Source organism: Quercus suber, unplaced genomic scaffold (genome assembly GCF_002906115.3).
Source record: "Quercus suber isolate HL8 unplaced genomic scaffold, Cork oak 2.0 scaffold_15, whole genome shotgun sequence".
NCBI classification, from domain to species: Eukaryota; Viridiplantae; Streptophyta; class Magnoliopsida; order Fagales; family Fagaceae; genus Quercus; species Quercus suber.
The window spans coordinates 1,655,376-1,673,698 of NW_027069480.1; the positions used below are offsets into that span (position 1 = coordinate 1,655,376).

The 18,323-nt window shown below is 35.3% G+C and overlaps 1 protein-coding gene across 1 annotated transcript; it reads left to right on the forward strand.

The window, feature by feature from the left end:
* Positions 1 to 7,409: 7,409 nt before the first annotated feature.
* LOC112004441 (uncharacterized) lies at positions 7,410 to 12,836 on the forward strand. Its single transcript, XM_024036690.2, has 4 exons — positions 7,410 to 7,601; positions 8,658 to 8,782; positions 9,995 to 11,992; positions 12,543 to 12,836. Exons 1-3 carry the CDS (start codon positions 7,410 to 7,412, stop codon positions 11,967 to 11,969), a joined length of 2,292 nt encoding a protein of 763 aa, XP_023892458.2. The 3' UTR covers positions 11,970 to 11,992; positions 12,543 to 12,836.
* The last annotated feature ends 5,487 nt before the right edge of the window (positions 12,837 to 18,323 follow it).

The following is an 18,323-nucleotide window of genomic DNA, read 5'->3' on the forward strand; positions in this document are numbered from 1 at the left end:
CTGATTATGCTCCTGGACAAGAGAGACCTAATGGGCCACCGCCTAAGAAGGCTAAGTTTGTCAAGCGCAAAACTAGAGGAAAGCACACAAAGAAGGAAAAGTCTAAGTTGACTTGTTATAATTGCGGAAAGAAATGACATTTTGCTCATGAATGCACTGAGCCAAAAAAGGTAACACCTAATTCTACATCTCACCATGTTTTTGTAATTAGTCATGTCCTTGTTGCTAATTCTGCTCCTATGTGGACTGTAGACTTAACGGCAACAGAACATGTAGTGAGAGATAGAGTGGGATTTATGGAGTACCGCTAGATCCCTGTTGGGTGTAGCTACATCAAGGTGGGAAACGGAGCTAGTGTGGAGGTACTTAGAGTTGGTACTTACAAGCTAAAATTGCAAGGTGGTCACACTCTGTATGCTCCAGAGAACTTACTTTCCGTAGTTACTTTGTTAAAACTTGGTTTCCGGTTTATTTTTGAGAATAATTANTTTCAGTTTAAGCAAAATAAGCGGATTCTAAACAAAACACTGGTTGTTCAATTCATTTTAGGAGGGCTAAAAGCTTTTTAAGCTAATTGGTTGGCACTTCTTGATGTTTTTAATGAAAATATCTAGAATTCAAGTTCCTTCACGTACAACTACTTATTGAATAATTAAAAAAATAAGTATATTTTTTAGGATGAGAGTAACTCTAATTTCTGGTGAACAAATTTTATTTTTAGGTCTAATATTTCAAGGAAAAGTTATTAAAATATATATGCATTATGGAAAATTTAAATTATTTTTTTGGGAGAGGGGGGGAAGGTAGATCTGCCCAGTTTCTGAAAAATTATCTACATATATGACTCGGCCTCTTAAAATTTTTGCGAGTCAAGTTAATCCATGTATTCTCAAAACATTTTATTTTGGTTTTGGTTTTTCTCTCTCTTGTATCATTTGTTGATATCCTATTAAGTATTAAAATGATAATCAAAATGGTAATAACATTTTTTTTTGCCATGCCATATGTTTGAGTTTGAAAATCTATCTTTCCTTCTCATGCTATCTACCTATGGAGGGGAAAAAAACACAATTTCAAAACTAAAAAATAACTAGTAATACATTTCTGAAGTATCTTGGATCTGTTATTCTTGTTTGATAATCAAAAGGAGAAAACTGCTTTTGGAAGCGAAAAGTGACAAAAGACAACGTTACAAAGATGCTTTGTATTTTAGAACTGGTTAGCATCAAAAGAGCTAATAGAGGTTTATTTTATAATTTATAAATACTTTTTTCTCATACTAGAATATACAAGAAATAAAATTAATGATCAATGTTTATTTATTTAACTATTAATATGGAAATTATCCCAAAATATATATATATATATATGGAGAAGAATGGATGTCATTACCAACTAAAATTTGTTATAATTAGATTATAAAAAATAATTTTGATATAATTATTATTTAGTTTTTCAATATTTTTGGAGTCTTATAGTATCTTCTTTTATTGGCAAAATGCAAATAACAACTTTTAAGTCTGATCAATTATCATTTTAGTCACGTAAGTTTCATTTTTATCATTTTAGTCCATTAACTTTGCTTTAGTTGTCAATGTTAGTCTTTTTGTCATAAACTACCCTTAACCATTAAAAAGTAAAATTTTTAATATGAAAATTTTATTAATTTTTATCCAAAAAAATCATAAACATCAACAATAGTAATTTTAGGCAAGATTATGGAACACCCAGCAATTTGATCACACAGCAGATTCACCCAACAAATTGAAAAAACTCAAAATACTCCGTATACCATTTTTGCAATCTTGAAGAGAATTACATCTACCCAAAATTAAAAAGTCAAGATAACTCAAATAGGAATTAGGAAATAATAAAACCTGAGAGAAACGGATCAGTTGATAAATAGAGAAAAAAAAAAAAAAAAAAAAGAGAATATGGGGAAAAAAATGGAAGCTACTTTTGGATCTTTGGACACCAAACAAGTTGGTTAAGCAAGGCGAATACATTCCAAGCTCATTTTTTGCAGAAGCTTCACCGTGAATAGGTAAACCTCCTATATAAGCCTATGATCAAATTACAAAATTTAACCAACAAAATAGGTAGAACTTGCAATGCTACATAAAAAAGAAAAGACAAGCAAAATAATTCCAAGGAAACAAACAGAGCATAAGCTAAGAAAGAAAAAGAACATAGAGAGTTTACTTTGAGAGAATTAATGTAACGATCCAAGGAAAAGTGCTAGCCACATCTGTGCTATACCTCAAAAGGCAAAGTCAAAATTGAGGCTCATTGTAGCTGTTAATAAAGCTCAAATCTACCCAGTAGATACCCGATGTGGGACTCATCACACACGCACACACATTACACAATCAATCAAATTGGGACATTACAATCTCCCCCCACTTAAATCCCTAACGTCTTTATTAGGGCCCATTTTGTCGAGTAGTGTATTCGAGTTGGGCCGGCTCTAATACCATATGTAACAACTCAAGGAAAAGTGCTAGCCACATCTGTATTATACCTCAAAAAGACTAGTCACAATTGAGGCTCTTTGTAGTTGTTAATAAAGCCCAAATCTACCCAGTAAATACCCGATGTGGGACTCATCACACACCCACACACATCACACAATCAATCAAATTGGGGCATCACAATTAAAGCCCTTCTTGAGATTGATTTCAAGCTCCATCATGGTGGTGGCCTCACTGGCTATAATCACAGCGACCATGACGTGTGTGGTAGCAATGACAATTGAGTTAGGTTTCTTCTACAGAAAATTCATCGAGTTGGTGGCCCATAAAGGCCTGAGTTTGGGCAAGCTAGTCATTCGACAAGAAGAGACTTTACAAGTTAAGATAACTGGAACCCACAACAATTGATCAAACTTAAATGATATAATTTGTATTTTTACCTATTTTATTTTGTTGGAGAGAGAATATCTTGGGGAGCCTCTAACTGAGTGGTTATATAAAATATAAGATACCACTTAACTCGAAAACTTAAATTTATGAGTTTGATCTAATTATATTATATTAACAACTCACTCTAACTCCTCATTCTCATCAATAATTAAAAAAAAAAAAAAAACTCACTATTTTCATTATTATTCAATGTTAGACATCCATGATAATTGTTGCCTTCCATTATTATTGTTAAATTAGCATGTAACTCATGCAAACATATGGATGCATTTAAAATTAAATATAATTTTTATTATAAAAGTATAAATAATTATTCAAATTATTAAAAAATAATAGCATATAACACATGCATATGTATAGATACATTTAAAATTAAATACAATTTTTATCATAAAAATATAGATGATATGGTAGTTAAAAGCAAGGAAGCTTAGAAACATCTAGAGGATTTGTATGAAGTGTTCGAAGTTTTAAGAAAACATCGTTTGAGGTTAAATGCCTCGAAGTGTGCATTTGGCATTGGTTCGGGAAAGTTCCTCAACTATATGATCACTCATTGAGGGATAGAAGTGAAACTCAACCAATTCACAGCTATACAATGTCTTCAACCTTTGAGGAATCCCAAAGAGGTACAATGCCTTACGGGAATGGTCGTGGCCATGAACCGATTCATCTCTAGATCAGCTGAACGCTGTAAGCCATTCTTCCAACTCCTGAAGAAATGGAGAGACTATATATGGACACCGAAATGTGAGAGGGAATTCCAAGGACTGAAAGAATACTTGACAAAGGCCCCAATACTCTCACGACCCAAGAGTGGAGAAAACTTGTACATGTATCTATTAGTATTAGACCAAGCTGCCAGCATAGTCCTTATCAGAATAGAGGAAGGGTTTCAAAACCAATGTATTATGTAAAAAAAAATATTACTCGAAGCTAAAGTGAGATACCTTCCCTTGGAAAAGATCACCCTGGTTCTAATGCATGCAACCAGATGGTTGCTGCATTATTTCCAGGCCCACACAATTATCGTCCTAACTAAATCCCCACTACAAGCACTTTTAAGAAGAGATGAATTCTCCGAGAGGATTGCTTAATGGGGAACTGCTTTGTGAGCCTATGATATCAAGTATTAGAACCACACATCAATTAAAGGATTTTATGGCAGAATTTACCCTGGAGAGCATAGGAAAGAATCTCGGCTTGAACCAAGTGTATGGTGTGATCTTGGATTCAAATCCATTGTAGGAAATTTACGTTGACAGAGCGTCCAACTCTCAAGGGTCTAGACTAGGAGTGGTCTTTATCTCCCTCGAGGGAATTTCTCTTGAATGATTGATAAGATTGGAGTTCTCAGCATCTAATAATGAGGCAGAATATGAGGCACTACTGTCTGGATTGAGAATGGCCAAACAAGATAAAACTTTTCTATGACTCTCAATTAGTTACCAATTAGGTTAATGGAGAGTTTAAAGCTTGGGATGAAAGGATGGTAAAATATTGGACCAAAGTGAAGGCATTACAAAAACAGTTCGAGCAAGTTTTTGTTATTTGAATACCTTGAGAAAACAACAATCATGTAGATTCTTTAGCAACTTTGGTCTTCTCGGTCAAAAGTTTATCACTTCGGGTAATCACTGTGGAGTCCTTAACTAAACCTAGCATGGACCACTAAGCTTTACAAATGCTCGTATACCGGTCCATACCTGCTATGTGTTCATCTAGAAGCAATAGGATTACTTTAGGAACTGCATGATGGAATTTGTGGTAGTCATACTGAAGGGCGGACCCTAGCTCACCGAGCAATCACACAAGGATATTGGTGGCCAAACATTCAAAGGAGCTCCCAAAAATACACCAAGAAATGTGATCAATGCCAAAGATATGCTCCCAACATACACCAGCCAGGTGGGTTTTTGAATCCATTAACAAGTCTGTGGCCTTTTGCCCAATGGAGGCTAGATATAGTGAGACCTTTCCCTAGGGCCACGAGAAACCGAAGATGGTTGTTGGTAGTTATTGATTACTTCACTAGATGAGTTGAGCTGAGCTGCGGCCCAATGTCAAAGACTCTAATGTAAAATGCTATATGTGGAAGAATAGAGTGGCTAGATTTAGCGTCCCTCAAACCTTGATATCAGACAATGGATTGCAGTTTGACAACAAAATATTTCATAGATATTGCAGTGAATTGGGAATCACCAACTAATACTCAACCCCAACCTACCCACAGGGCAATGGACAAGCTGAAGTTACCAACAAAACAATTATTAATGGTCTAAAGAAGAGATTGGATGAATCTAAAAGGAGGTGGATCGAGGAACTTTCGAGTGTGCTATAGGCTTTTACAACAACCCCGAGGAGATCCACTAGAAAAACCCCCTTTTTCTATGACTTATGGATTGGAAGTTGTAATACCTATAGAGGTTAGAATGCCAATCTCTAGAACAAATGATTTTGAATCAAAAAGCAACCACTTAACACTATCCAAGAAGCTAGACATGGTAGAAGAAAATAGAGAGGTTGCAATGATCAAGTTAGCTAAATACCAACAAATGATCAGCTGTGGTTATAACAAGAATGTGAAGGCTCGAAAGTTTGTCCTTGGAGACTTGGTACTTAGGAAAGTTATAAGGAACACCAGATATCTGAGCTTGGGAAAGTTAGGTCCAACTTAGGAAGGTCCATATAGGGTCACATCAATTGCTAGAAAATGAGCTTATATACTAGAATACTTAGATGAAAACCCGGTCCTTCAACTGTGGAATGTATATAACGTAAGGAAGTACTTTTACTAATAAATTTTTCTTTCTTTTGTACAAGTGATTTTTCTTTCCGTGCATGCCCCAAAATTACAGAAAGATGTGGAAAACAATAGCTCGAATCGTGAAAACCCTAGGATACAAGACCATGTCTTTACCTCGGGTGTATCCTAAATAGAACTCTCTACTCAATTTTATCCCAAGGTAATTTGGAGAAGAGGGAAATAAGGATGTGGCCAAAAGGATGGACACTCAAGCCCACTGAGGCCATAAATCATAAGCATTCATACTTGCATCAAACGGTAATAAAAAATAAGATAACACTTGCAAAAATTGAATCTTGTAAAAATTATGTAACCATGAAAAAGATACTACATTCATTAAAGTAAAGATAGTTTCGAAGGGATACAAGATAACAAACATAAAACCCTTACAACAAATATACGTTAAAAACCCTTAAAAAATTTTACAAATTTATAAAATTAAAAGAACTATCATGAAGTAGGCTAACCCCCCCTCCCCGGCGCCCCCATCTTGAACTTTTGGATCCTCATCTCAAGTTTCTGGAGCTTCCTCTTCAGCCACCGAACCCCCCCTGTCACCTTTGGTGACAGCTAGCACAATAGGAAGATAATTGTTTGGAATGGGTATCTCCTCCTCATTCCGAAGAACTAAATCAGCAACTACCTCTTGTTTGTCCAAAGCACTGGTCCATCCTTCCACAAACGCTTGAAAGAAAGATTTGCAGACCAATGGCCGGAGATACTCCTTGGTGAACTCTTCACCATCCAATAGGCCTTCTAAAGTTCATCACCATGAGCAATGATCCTCCCCTCCAGCTCGGCATTTTTCTCTAATGACTTCTTAACTGCATCCCAGGCCTCCACCATGCCTTGATAAGTCTGTAAATAACAATCAGCATTAGAAGTGTACAAAAATAATGACAGTAATAATAATGGTATGAGAAACATTAGCAAATAGGACAACAAATGAAAAATAAGATAAAACGAAATTAGCCTAATTAATACCAACCAGTACCACATTCCTCTTCAAGGCTAAAAGCATCCCCTCCGCTTCCATTGTCTTCCAGTTCTCCATATCTGTAGGAAGAAAAAGGGCATTTCACATAATCAGCCTCTTTGCCGACGTGCCTGTCTGCCCAAGGCCTAACACCCTTGGTAGATGGAAGAGGAGCTCCCTCCATGAAAAAATCACATGTGTAAAGGGGAGGATCAGGCTCGGATGACCCTCTACCATCCAGGGAATCTTCAACACTCATTATTTGCAAAGGATTAGTAAGAGGCCAAACTAGTGCCATTGACATGGCCATCGGGACATTAGTATGAAGAGTTTTGCCATTCTTTGATAGGACCTCACCTTGGGAACCCCCAAGAGGCCTTTTAGCTTTAGGATCAACCTTAGGAATAGTCATAGAGGCAGCCCTTGAAACTTCGGTTCTCGAAGCTCCAAGGAGGTCAAAAATATCTGAAATCACCATTTGATAAGAAATCTCCAAACCCAGACTTTCACGGGGAATCACCTCATAAAAGATGAAAGTGAATCCTGGAGGGGCTTTTGGAATAACTGGAACTAAGAATGGTACGGCCATGGACACTTAGAGATCCATGTTTGTGAAAGGAGGAGGGGAATCACTATGCCATGAACATTTCTCCAGCTCTTCAATCTCCACTAGTGATGGATAGAAGTTCTTCAAACATACGTCGATATGGGGCAGTTGATAATCACCCTTTCTGATTATGTCTTGTCCTTTTTGAAAACAAGGGTACATGGGCTTGTATCCGAGAATCAAATGAGTAGCTCGGAGTTGGCCATCCATATGAATGTAGATCTCGGACCAAAGCAAATTGTTAAGTTGGTTAACTTCAACAAGATTAATGTTCCTCTCGTGGGAATGCAGGTCTGCAAATAAGGAAACATATTTGCAAATTTAATAATAATAGTAATAGATAGATAAAAACAAAAAAGGAAAAAAATGATGATGAGTGAATGAAAATCCTACAGACCTGGATGTTTGTAGGGTAAGAGAGATGATCAGATTGCCAATTCCTTGAGATAACGAGGTAGCCCCCATCCGTAAGTTTGTTAGAGTCAAGTAGGCAAGAGATCATCTTAATTGGCCTGTGGCAGGCCTTGAGATTCCACCTCGATCTAGAGGCCTCAAATTTACGACTACTTTGTAAGTTATAACATAATTGATGTCATGGAGAGTAAGATTCAAGCCTAACTGTTTGTTCAATGTTTCTACAACATTGACTACCCGAAAAACGTTGGGTACACATTGGTCAGGACAATTTAAAATATCTAAGAAAGTTTACTAAAAGATCATTCATCGGTATCTGAACCCTTCCTTTATGAAAGCAATCAATGGGATAACTACCCTTCCAAAGCCTCTATTTGTGGCCTAATTTCTTCATCTTCAGGGCAAGCTTACTCATAGTATTGACTAAGAAGACGAAGAAAGGAAACGAAAGCCAAAAAAAAAAAAAAAGGGAAACAAAAAGAATAAGAACTAAGGGACTTACAAGAAAACAGAGTATCAAATCCTAACTAGAGTGTGAAGAGGCAAAATTTCTTCAAATAAAGAAAGGAAGGAAGCAGAGTGAAAGTGACAAAAAATGGGTAAAAGGGGTCTTAAATAGTAGAAGGGCGGGAAAAATTTTGCTCCACCTCTTGGTTTTCCCTCCATTACACGCTCCATCTTTTGACACCACTGCACGGATGCTGACAAGTGGCGTGGCAGTTCAAAAACTGAAAGAACATTCTAAATCCCATTTAATGCAGAAACAGCTGCATTCCCATCAATGTCAAACAAAGATCTCAAGGTAACCCCCAAGATAAGACCATGATCTCATCACATGAAGTTAATGGGCATGAGATCATGGGGGGCTATTGTAGTGAGACAAATAGTGGACCTTAATGTAATGAGATAAATACTGGGTCCATTTCAACATAGGTTCAAATAGTGAAAACAAATCCAACACTGACTGGCCCATACTGGAAATATACGTGGGTCCTTAGATTGTTGATCAGGCTTAGTGACCTTATAGACCTTGTCCGAACCGTATCCATACTACTGAGGTAAATCCCAGAGAATGTACTTTTTTTCGAGATAGCTTTTTGATGTTTCTTGACAATTCCACAATTGTCTTCACATTAATGAAGATCACTTGCCTAGCACCACTGCATTTTTTGTAGAAGGACAAGTCTGAACAATAAAAAAAGCCCTTGAAGTCTCCATTCATGATGAAAAACCAAGAAAGAAGAGTCCGATAAGACCAGAAGTTATCCAGGTTGACCCTTAAACAATAAGGAAGATTCAAAAGTCTCCATTCATGATGAAAACCTAAGAAAGAAGAGCTCGATAAGGCTAGAAGTTATCTAGTTGGACTAAGACAAAATATGAAGAAGAAAGGGATGACTAATATAAAAGAGAAAGAAGAAAGAGAAGAGAAACAACACACAGAATATAGGAAGAGAGAAAACAATAAGAAAAACACTCAAGAGAGATCCATGTAACACATCATACTTGAATTAATGAAGTGATTTTGAGAATTTACGTTGTTCTTGTCCAAATTTCCCATTGTTGATCAATATAAACCCATAACATAAATTAATTGTATCACGTGTGTTGCTTAGTATCCTAATCCATAGAATTAGGGAATACGTTCCTATAAACATGAGTAGATTTTTATATTTCATAATATTCTCAAGTTATATATATATATATATATATAAACACACACTCAATTCCATCTTTGTATATTTAATTTTGTCCCTCATGGAGTCAAATTCTAGGTCGCGGTCCATTATGAGTTTTTAGAATCCTCTCGCACCCCAATATTTGTTATAAAAAATAATGAATTTATATAAAAAATTTAGATAATGCCCCCTAATTTTTATTTTTTTAATTGTATTATATTTATGTAAATCAGTACTGCATTATTTTTTCCTCTTATTACTCTAAAAATATGCATAGCCCATGAAACAAAAATGTATTCCAGGAATATGTGATTTATTTTTGAGGAACAATATATGAATTTATTTAAATGAGTAATGTGCCATTTTCTCTTCTTATTACTCTTATTACATTTATATTATACATAGCTCGTTAAGATAGAGATTATCAATATATATATGCTCCTAAAAATAGGTAAGTAAATCTATTTAATTGAAGCATTCTTTATTTTCCGAAAAGCTAGAAAAACTCTTTTTTTTTTTTTCTTTTTTTTAAATTGCATTAAGAGAATTAAAGATACTGACTTTATGCTTTTATTGTTCTATTGTTGACAGGGATGATGAACCTGAGTTTATCCAAAAAATTGTTAAGGATATTTCTGGAAAGAAATTGAACAGTACAAATGTAAGTATTGCTAAACATCCGGTTGGGATAGATTCTCACTTGCAAAACATCAACCGTCTTTTGGATATTGATCATTCAGAGGAGGTTCGCAAGGTTGGGATTTATGGATGTAAAGGAATCGGAAAGACAACAATCGCGAAAGCTATATATAACTGGCATGCTAGTCAATTTGATTGTTGTTGCTTTCTAATGGATGTTAGAGATAGGTCTAAAGATCAGTATCAAATTGTCAAACTACAGAAATTGCTTCTTCATGAGGTCTTAGGAGAGGATTTGGAATTGGGCAATATGGATAGAGGAAGCACTGTGATTAAGGAAAGGCTTTGCCATATAAAGGTACTCATTGTGATTGATGGTGTGGAGGATACAGATCCAAACCCTTTAGACAAATTGGCAGAAAAACTTGATTGGTTTGGTCCTGGAAGTAGAATAATTATAACGACGACAGATAAACATTTATTGGATACTCAGGATGTTCAATTAACCTATGAGATGAGTACAATGGATCGAATTGAAGCTATTCAACTTTTTAGTTGGCATGCTTTTAAAAGAAACAAGCCTATCCCGGATTACATGAAACTTGTAAATGTTGTAGTACGTTTCACTAAGGGCATTCCATCAGCTCTAGTAAAAATGGGTTCTGATTTGTGTTCTAGAAGCATGGATTACTGGGAAAGAAAATTACTTGGAAACAATGAAATTGAGCCAAAAGGTGAAAAAAGCACCATAATTTGGATTGTACTAAGTAAGTATGTCGAGACACATTATAATGATGAAACAAGAGAAATGCACCCTAATTTGCAAGAACTTTTCAAAGAAGCTTTGGAATTCCCTTCTGATGTGCACCCTAAGTTTGACATGAATATACTAAAGCAATGCGATGATGTAGATTGGAAAGATGACGATTTTGATTTACAAAAAATCAAATCTGAGCAATTTGATGATGAAGCCTCACATCCAGATTCTGATAGAACTCGAGATGATGAAATTGGCAAGCAAGGGGTGAAAGCTCGGCAAGGTCAAAGTGAAAACATATATGCTGGCAAAACTCGAGATTTTGGAAAGGGATGTCAATCGATGAATGCTTTCCAAGCTGGAACCGAAAACCCATATCATGGTGAACTTAGTGATGCTGCTGCTGCTAAGCAAGGTGGATTTGATAGCACAAATTATGGTGAACCTGGAGATGATGACACTGCTTGGAAAGGAGGAAACGGTAACACATACGATAGTAAACCTGAAGATAATGATGTTGTGTTGCAAGGTGGAACTGATGACTCATATGATGATCAACCTGTAGATGATGACGGTGCAGGTGGAAGGGACAACCTATATTATGGTGAACCCGGAGATGTTGACTCTGTTGGCCAATGTGGAACCGATGACCCATATTGTGGTGAACTTGAAGATGATGATGTTGTTGGGAAAGGTGGCAATGATAGCCCATATTATGGCGAACCTGGTGATGATGGCGTTGCTGAGTATGGTGGAAGTCATGGCCCATATGATAGTGAACCTGAAGATGATGATGCTGCTAGGCAAGGTGAATACGATGGCCCATACTATGGTGAATCCGGAGATAATGACGCTGCGGGGCAAGATGGAACCGATGACACATTTTATGGTGAACCTGAAAATGATGATGCTGCTGTGCAAGGTGGAAACGATGACCAATATTATGGTGAAGTTGAAGGTGATGACGTTGCTGGCCAAGTTGAAAACGATAGCCCCTATTATGGTGGTGAAACTGGAGCTGATGAAGTTGCTGGCCAAGGTGATAATGAAACCCCATATTATGGTGAAGCTGGGGATGATGATGTTGTTGGGCAAGCGGAAAATGATAGCCCATATTATGATGAAGCTAGAGATGATGAAGATTCTGGAGAAGGTGAAGACAATAATTGATATGCAGAAAGATATGAGTATCGGTAAGGTTTAAATGAAAACCCCATATCTCGTAGAGGTTTAAATTATAAAAGGTATTTATATAATAAAGTTAAGATTTTTTTATAAAATAATAAATTAAAAATTAATATATATATATATATATAACACAAATAGATATATATTTATATATATATAATTTTAATTATTATATGAATTATAATAACCAAATAAAACTTCTTTGATTCAGCAAAAAAAGAAAAAGAAAAAAACTTCTTTGAAATTTTTGATAATTAAGTTTTAGTCAAAAGTTTAATTAACTAAGACAAAATTACGTTAATAATCTAATAAATTTATATTTTTTATATAAAAAAAAGGATTGATTAAGGACAGGGAGATTGAACAAGATGTGTGTAATCTAATATTCATTTATTACATAGTAATTATTTGATATACCTTTGATGTTAATAATGATTTAATATCCAAATCACATATGGTTTCAATATTCTTTCAAAACTCATTTCCTGAGCATTTTCTATATACTTTATATAGTGACTTCCCCCTTGTGCTCACCTCCCTTCTGTTGGATTGCAGATTGTTACACGGCGAGAGGCCCATTTTTGTGCAGATCAGTTGACCAAAAAAAAAATGTTTGCCCAAAGGCTTGTCTACAGCCCTGTTTTGTAATTTTCCTTAACCTGCAGATGATGTCCAGCTTTGGTGTTAGGGTCGTGTGTGTAGTGTGTTAGTGTCTTGTTTCATAGCTTAGTGTCTTGTGTGTAGTATAGATGAAGTTCAGTCTTGCGTTTGTTTACGTTGTTTATTTCGTCATTTTGGTTTTGTTTGTAAACTTGTTTGACGTTCTCTGCCTTTCGTTTATATACATAAATAAACATCCCTTTCATGCAAAAAAATAAATAAATAAATAAATAAAGAAAAACAGAAGAGATTAACTGGAAGCATAATGAAATAAGATTAGGAGTTTTCTTCGCCAGTTGATTATGCTTCAAGATCCAGTTGTAAATATTGTAATATTATCTTCTTCTTTTTTAAGAAGAATATTGTGATATTATCTTAATTATAGAATAAATAAACCTCTTGCACTATCATTTGTTATTGAGGCATGTGTGGTATATGTTTGTTTTGTTGTGAGCATGATGCATCTATGCTCATGTTATTTGGTACATGTGGGGCCAGAATATCGAATATCCAAGGCCCGCTTCAACCCAGGCCCAGATGGCCCACGCTGAGGACGCGCGATGTGTCCGAGGATGACCCTATCCTCGGTCATCCGAGAACTCGATGCGGGGGAGGGCAAGCTCTGGGCAAACCGTCACCTCAGCATTGAATACGTTCACTTAACCCCTCTGGCCGCATTAATGGGGATGTAACCCCTTGCCAGGGCGACATCGATCAGGGTGAACCACTTGAGCACGGATATGACCTTTGATGGGATAGGCCGTCAGGAGGGAGGCCAATAGATGATCAACAGGAGGAAGAAGATTGGGATATATAAGAACTGAGAGCAAAATATAAAGGTGGAGATGAAAAGAAGGACAGAAAAAGGAAGAGAGGGAAAAAAGGAGAAAGTCTCTTCAGCCATGGGCTGAGGAGCATCCCCTAGTTATAAACTGTTCTAAGTATTTTTTCAATAAAAGAGAAAGGTATTCACGCTTGGTAAACGCCGGTCAGCACCTAAACCTTCAACCCACTCTCTACAAATTCATTGTTCTGGATTCGTTGGGCCTTTAACCCATCTCTTTTGGGCTTAGGCGACAAAAACTGACCCTACAGTACACATTTATATTTTGATGGTTATTGGAATATTTGAGGCTTATGTTATGCTTTGAAATCATGAACTCTAGAAGGGTTTGATATATTAGTAATTGCTTATACTATTGGGAGTATGAACTCTGGTGCAATTTAATATTATAAATATTTCTTGTCGGTGATGCTTTATTTGATTTAATTTTTTTTAAACTTAAATGTGTTACCTTTGAAAATTGATATTATATTCTCTAACTATAAATTTTGAGACTGAACATTTTGGATATTATTGCTTTAATTGAACTTTTTATATTGATAATCTTATTGAGTATTTTTATATACAAAATGAAAGTATCATACGATTGTATGTATTATCCTAATGCACTAAGTTGAACTGGATGTGAAATAACAGTCATGCCCTCATACTCCACGTTTTTTATTCGGGGAGAATTATCATTTCCACTCGTTATAGTTTTATGGATTTATTATTTTATTCTAAAATATGAATTTATGTGAGATAAAAAAGTCCCATTAATAGTTTATGTAACAACTTTCAGTAAGGTTTTATAAGCTTATAAAACCTTACTGAAAGTTCCCTCCTACGTAAAATTTATAAAAAATAATAATAATAAATAAAAAAGAAAGAAGAAAGAAAAGAAAGGAAAAGAAAGTGAGCATATGCTTGGACTTAAAAGTTAGAGAGTACATATATTAACTAGTAATCAATCTCCAATTTCTACATGGGGGTAGGGATGTAGATTCAACTATAGCTTGACAAGTGTTCAATTCTGAACTCAGTTAGAATGAAGTGAAAATCTGCCCAACTGCTTTTAGTTACGCACGTGGGCCTCATTTACTGATTATTTCTGCTGGGTTTTTATATGTGGGCTAGAGCATTTCAGGTGGGCCTTGTCTTTGATTATTCTTTTACTTGGGCTTGCACCCTTGATCTAGCTCTTTGGGTCCTATAAGATAAACAATATTGTCATGGGTAGGGCTGTACATGGTGCGCACCCCAGTTTTGGAGGGGCTTTTTTTGCACTACACCTACGGCGGCAGTTTCCCTTATACCTAACTGCACCTCACCTGTGGAGGAGTGATAACTGGTCTATACAAGGTGCAGTGCAGGATATATCAATTCGATGCAATTAGTTCGGCTAATTTTCCATTCTCTCAAGAACCAAACACAATGCACTTAACAATCCCAAATTACATCATGATCATTTAAAAAACCAAATATTCCAAAAACAAAAAAAGAACGAAAGAAAACAAACAATTAAACACAAACAGATTCACAATCTTTCTCTTAAACTTACCCCATTTAAAATCACAAAAAACCCAATTATAAAAATAAAAAATAAAACAAAAACAAACCCATAAAAGATCAAACAAAACCATTTAAAATAAAATACATAAACAAACCTAATAGGAACATCCAAAGTCAGTACCATTACTAGAAACTCCTAAGACTATTGTGACAAAAAGGAGAGTAGAGATGGTGAAACTCCAAGAAACGTAGCATCGAGCTGTAGATTGTGGTGGTAGCAAGCAGTAGAGGATGAGGAGAGAGATAGAGAGAAGAGGCGACTGGGAGAGGGAGACTAGAGAAGGAGAGAAAGGGTAACGTAAATAAACCTAGGGTTTAAAATTAAGCCAACTAAAATGACATCATTTTATTTGTAAATCTGATAGTGATGTTGTTTTGGAGTTGATATTAAATTTATATCAAGTACTAAAACGACGTCGTTTTAGTACTAGATTATATTTATTAAAAAAAAAAAAAAAAACCCTAGCATTTTTCTTAACCCACCACATAGCACCGTTTTCTTTTTCTTCTTCTACCTAGCGTCTTTTGCTTTAATGCCTTGTCTGAGTTTTCTTCTCTCTGCTGAAACATAAAACTATATACACTAATATATGTTAAATTATACTATATACACTAATATATGTTAAATTATAGTGTGTGTGTGTATACCAGTGCGGTGAGGTTTCTCGTTGGAGTGCAAAATACCCCCCGCTCGCCACATCGGCAGTCTTTGGTTTGCCCAGATCGCCGCCGACTACCTCATCAAACACCTACGGTAGGTCTTTGAAGTGGTTGGGTCGGTTCGGTGTCAACCGTTTTCATTGGCTTCATTTGGATCTTGAGCATGCCTAGTCATGGGTTTATAATTTATGGGCTTCCACAAATTATTGTCTTGGTTTTTTGAATATCAGTGAGATAAATAATAATTGTCATAGTTTATATACACATGGTTAAGTTTGCACTTAAGCCATGTGGGATACTTGGATTGTAACATATAATGTTACATATATTAATTTGTTAGAAAAAAGATTAATGATTATTTATTTTATGTTTGTAGGGAATTACCATGTTTAGGTATCAGTTAAGATAGGGATTAGTGGTATTTGAATTTTATTTAGATTGTATTGTTAGTGTTGGCGGTGTCCTAATTTTAGGAAGATGGCTATTTTGGCCATAAGCTTAGGAGAAGTGCTCAATTATTTTAGTTTTTTAATGTTACATTGTTGTATTTAAATAGATTGAGTTATTTTCAATTAAACATATTAAAGAAGTTTAATCAAGTTGGATCCAAATTGATTACTAGAGGTCAGAATTTCGTTGGGAAAATCCAAACTTACCCTTTGTTTTCTTTTGTTCTTATTACATATCAAGTGGTTCATTAGAACCAACCAAATTTCTATTTATTTATTCTCTAAATATTTATTTTCTCCCTCCCTAAAAATTGTGTACATATCATATAGTATGAGATAAATAATAATAGTCGCCAAGTATCATCAGTTTTGGGCTTCTTGGGCTTTGTAAATTTGTAAAAATTTGCCAAGCAGTATTAGTCTTGGGCTTTAAATAAAATGTTTGCCAAATAGTAATCGGTTTGGACTTTGAATATATTGTCAAGTAGTGATCTTCTTGGGCTTTTGATATATTGATAAGCAATAATCATTTTGGGCTATTGATGTATTAATAAGCAGTAATTGTCTTGGGCTTTGAATATTTTTCCAAGTTGTAATAGTCTTGGGCTTTGGGATAGTGCACGGGTTCTAGGCTGCTCATGGGGTTAGTTTTGGGCTTTGCTAGATAGTGATATGAAACTGGATAAAAGATGAGATTTTGAGCATTTTAGTGATAATTTATATTGTAGCCCCTTTGAAAGGCTTTTATTTAAGGATAAAGTTGGAAAGAGGAGAAAAGAGGGAGGAGAGATATAGAGAAATTTCAAGAGAGGTTATAGTAATTTTGTGCATGTAGAAAGATGGGGGCGGGGGAGGGTTTATTTATACTAAGAAGAGTGGCAAGTGAGCTCAGCCCCACTATGCTCCTATTGCTAGTAGGAGCATGAGAGGGGGAGGGGGGGGGGGGGTGTGGGGCCGGGGCCTAGGCCTACTTAGCATTTCTCTAGAAGCTCATAAGCTTTTCCATTTTCAATTTTGTCTGCCTAGGCCTACTTACCATTTCTCTAGAAGCTCATAAGCTTTTCCATTTTCAATTTTGTCTTTTGTTGCCTTGTTTTTGTGTAGCTGTTTGGAGGTCTTCCAAGACATGGATTTCTCCATATTAGATATCTTTGAAAAGGACTGGATGTCTAGTTTCTACAAGTTCTGGCCTTTTTCAATTTGGAGCAACGTTCATGAAGATATTTTACCCGGAAGGGAGGTGATGCAATGTAGGAAATTGTGAAGCAATTATTTTGGGAATGCAATATCTCCCAATCCAGAGGCGATATTACCGAGCCGTTTTTTATTGGAATAGATAACTCATCATTATTCAAGAAATTTTCAGCATTTGGCACCAATTGTGGATGAATTTGTACAATTTATTAAGTGAAGTCTCCCTAAAAAATAATTTTTGACTGGAAATATAATGTATTGTGCATTTCATTCCAATTTTTGAGACTTTCTTTATGGACTTACTGGCCTCTATTTTTGGTTAAATAAGATGTCGTTGGAAATGTTATGATGTTTATTTTCTAAATATTCTTGCTTTTTTGTCCAAATCCCATGTTGAAGGCCTTGAAAATATAATGGAAAAACCACATTTTAGTATAAAATTCCCACTTTAAATTTAATGTTTTTGTAAATCATTTTTTATTTAAGTGGGGGTTTTTGGCCATCCAAGCTTGTAAAATCTAAGCTCATCATGTAAATTTTCCAACCACTTCTCACTTGAAACGATTGGTGGTCGTTTGATTATTTTTTAATCAAAATTAAATTATAATCACACGTTGCAAAAACAGTTATGGCTTTTAATGTTTATGCAATTCTCATTTGTTTCAACTATGATCTGGGCCCTTGAATTTTCATTTTAAAGAGAAATTCATAATCTTTAAGATGTGCACAAATTTATCACAATCGGATAGTCAGATATTTTGTGAAACACTAACCAACCTGGTTTAGGGTTTATCAAAGTCAATCAAACCTAGCCAAAAATGGCAATTTTAGGATTTTAAACTCTTGGACCATCAAAATAATTTTTTCAATATCCAGTTTTTCATGTAATTTCCTTTCTTCTTCTTTTTTTTTTTTTTTTTTTTTTTTTTTTTTTTTTTTCACGTTTAAAATGCAATTTTTGGCTTTTTTGGGCTTAAA

What these genes read in the sequence shown, in the direction of transcription:
- LOC112004441 (XM_024036690.2), top strand. Translation starts at nt 7,410, where the DNA reads ATGGGGCAGTTGATAATCACCCTTTCTGATTATGTCTTGTCCTTTTTG. An exon ending in TTCCTCTCGTGGGAATGCAG is followed by an intron (nt 7,602 to 8,657) that starts GTCTGCAAATAA and finishes ATTTCAACATAG; the next exon opens with GTTCAAATAGTGAAAACAAA. An exon ending in ACCGTATCCATACTACTGAG is followed by an intron (nt 8,783 to 9,994) that starts GTAAATCCCAGA and finishes TATTGTTGACAG; the next exon opens with GGATGATGAACCTGAGTTTA.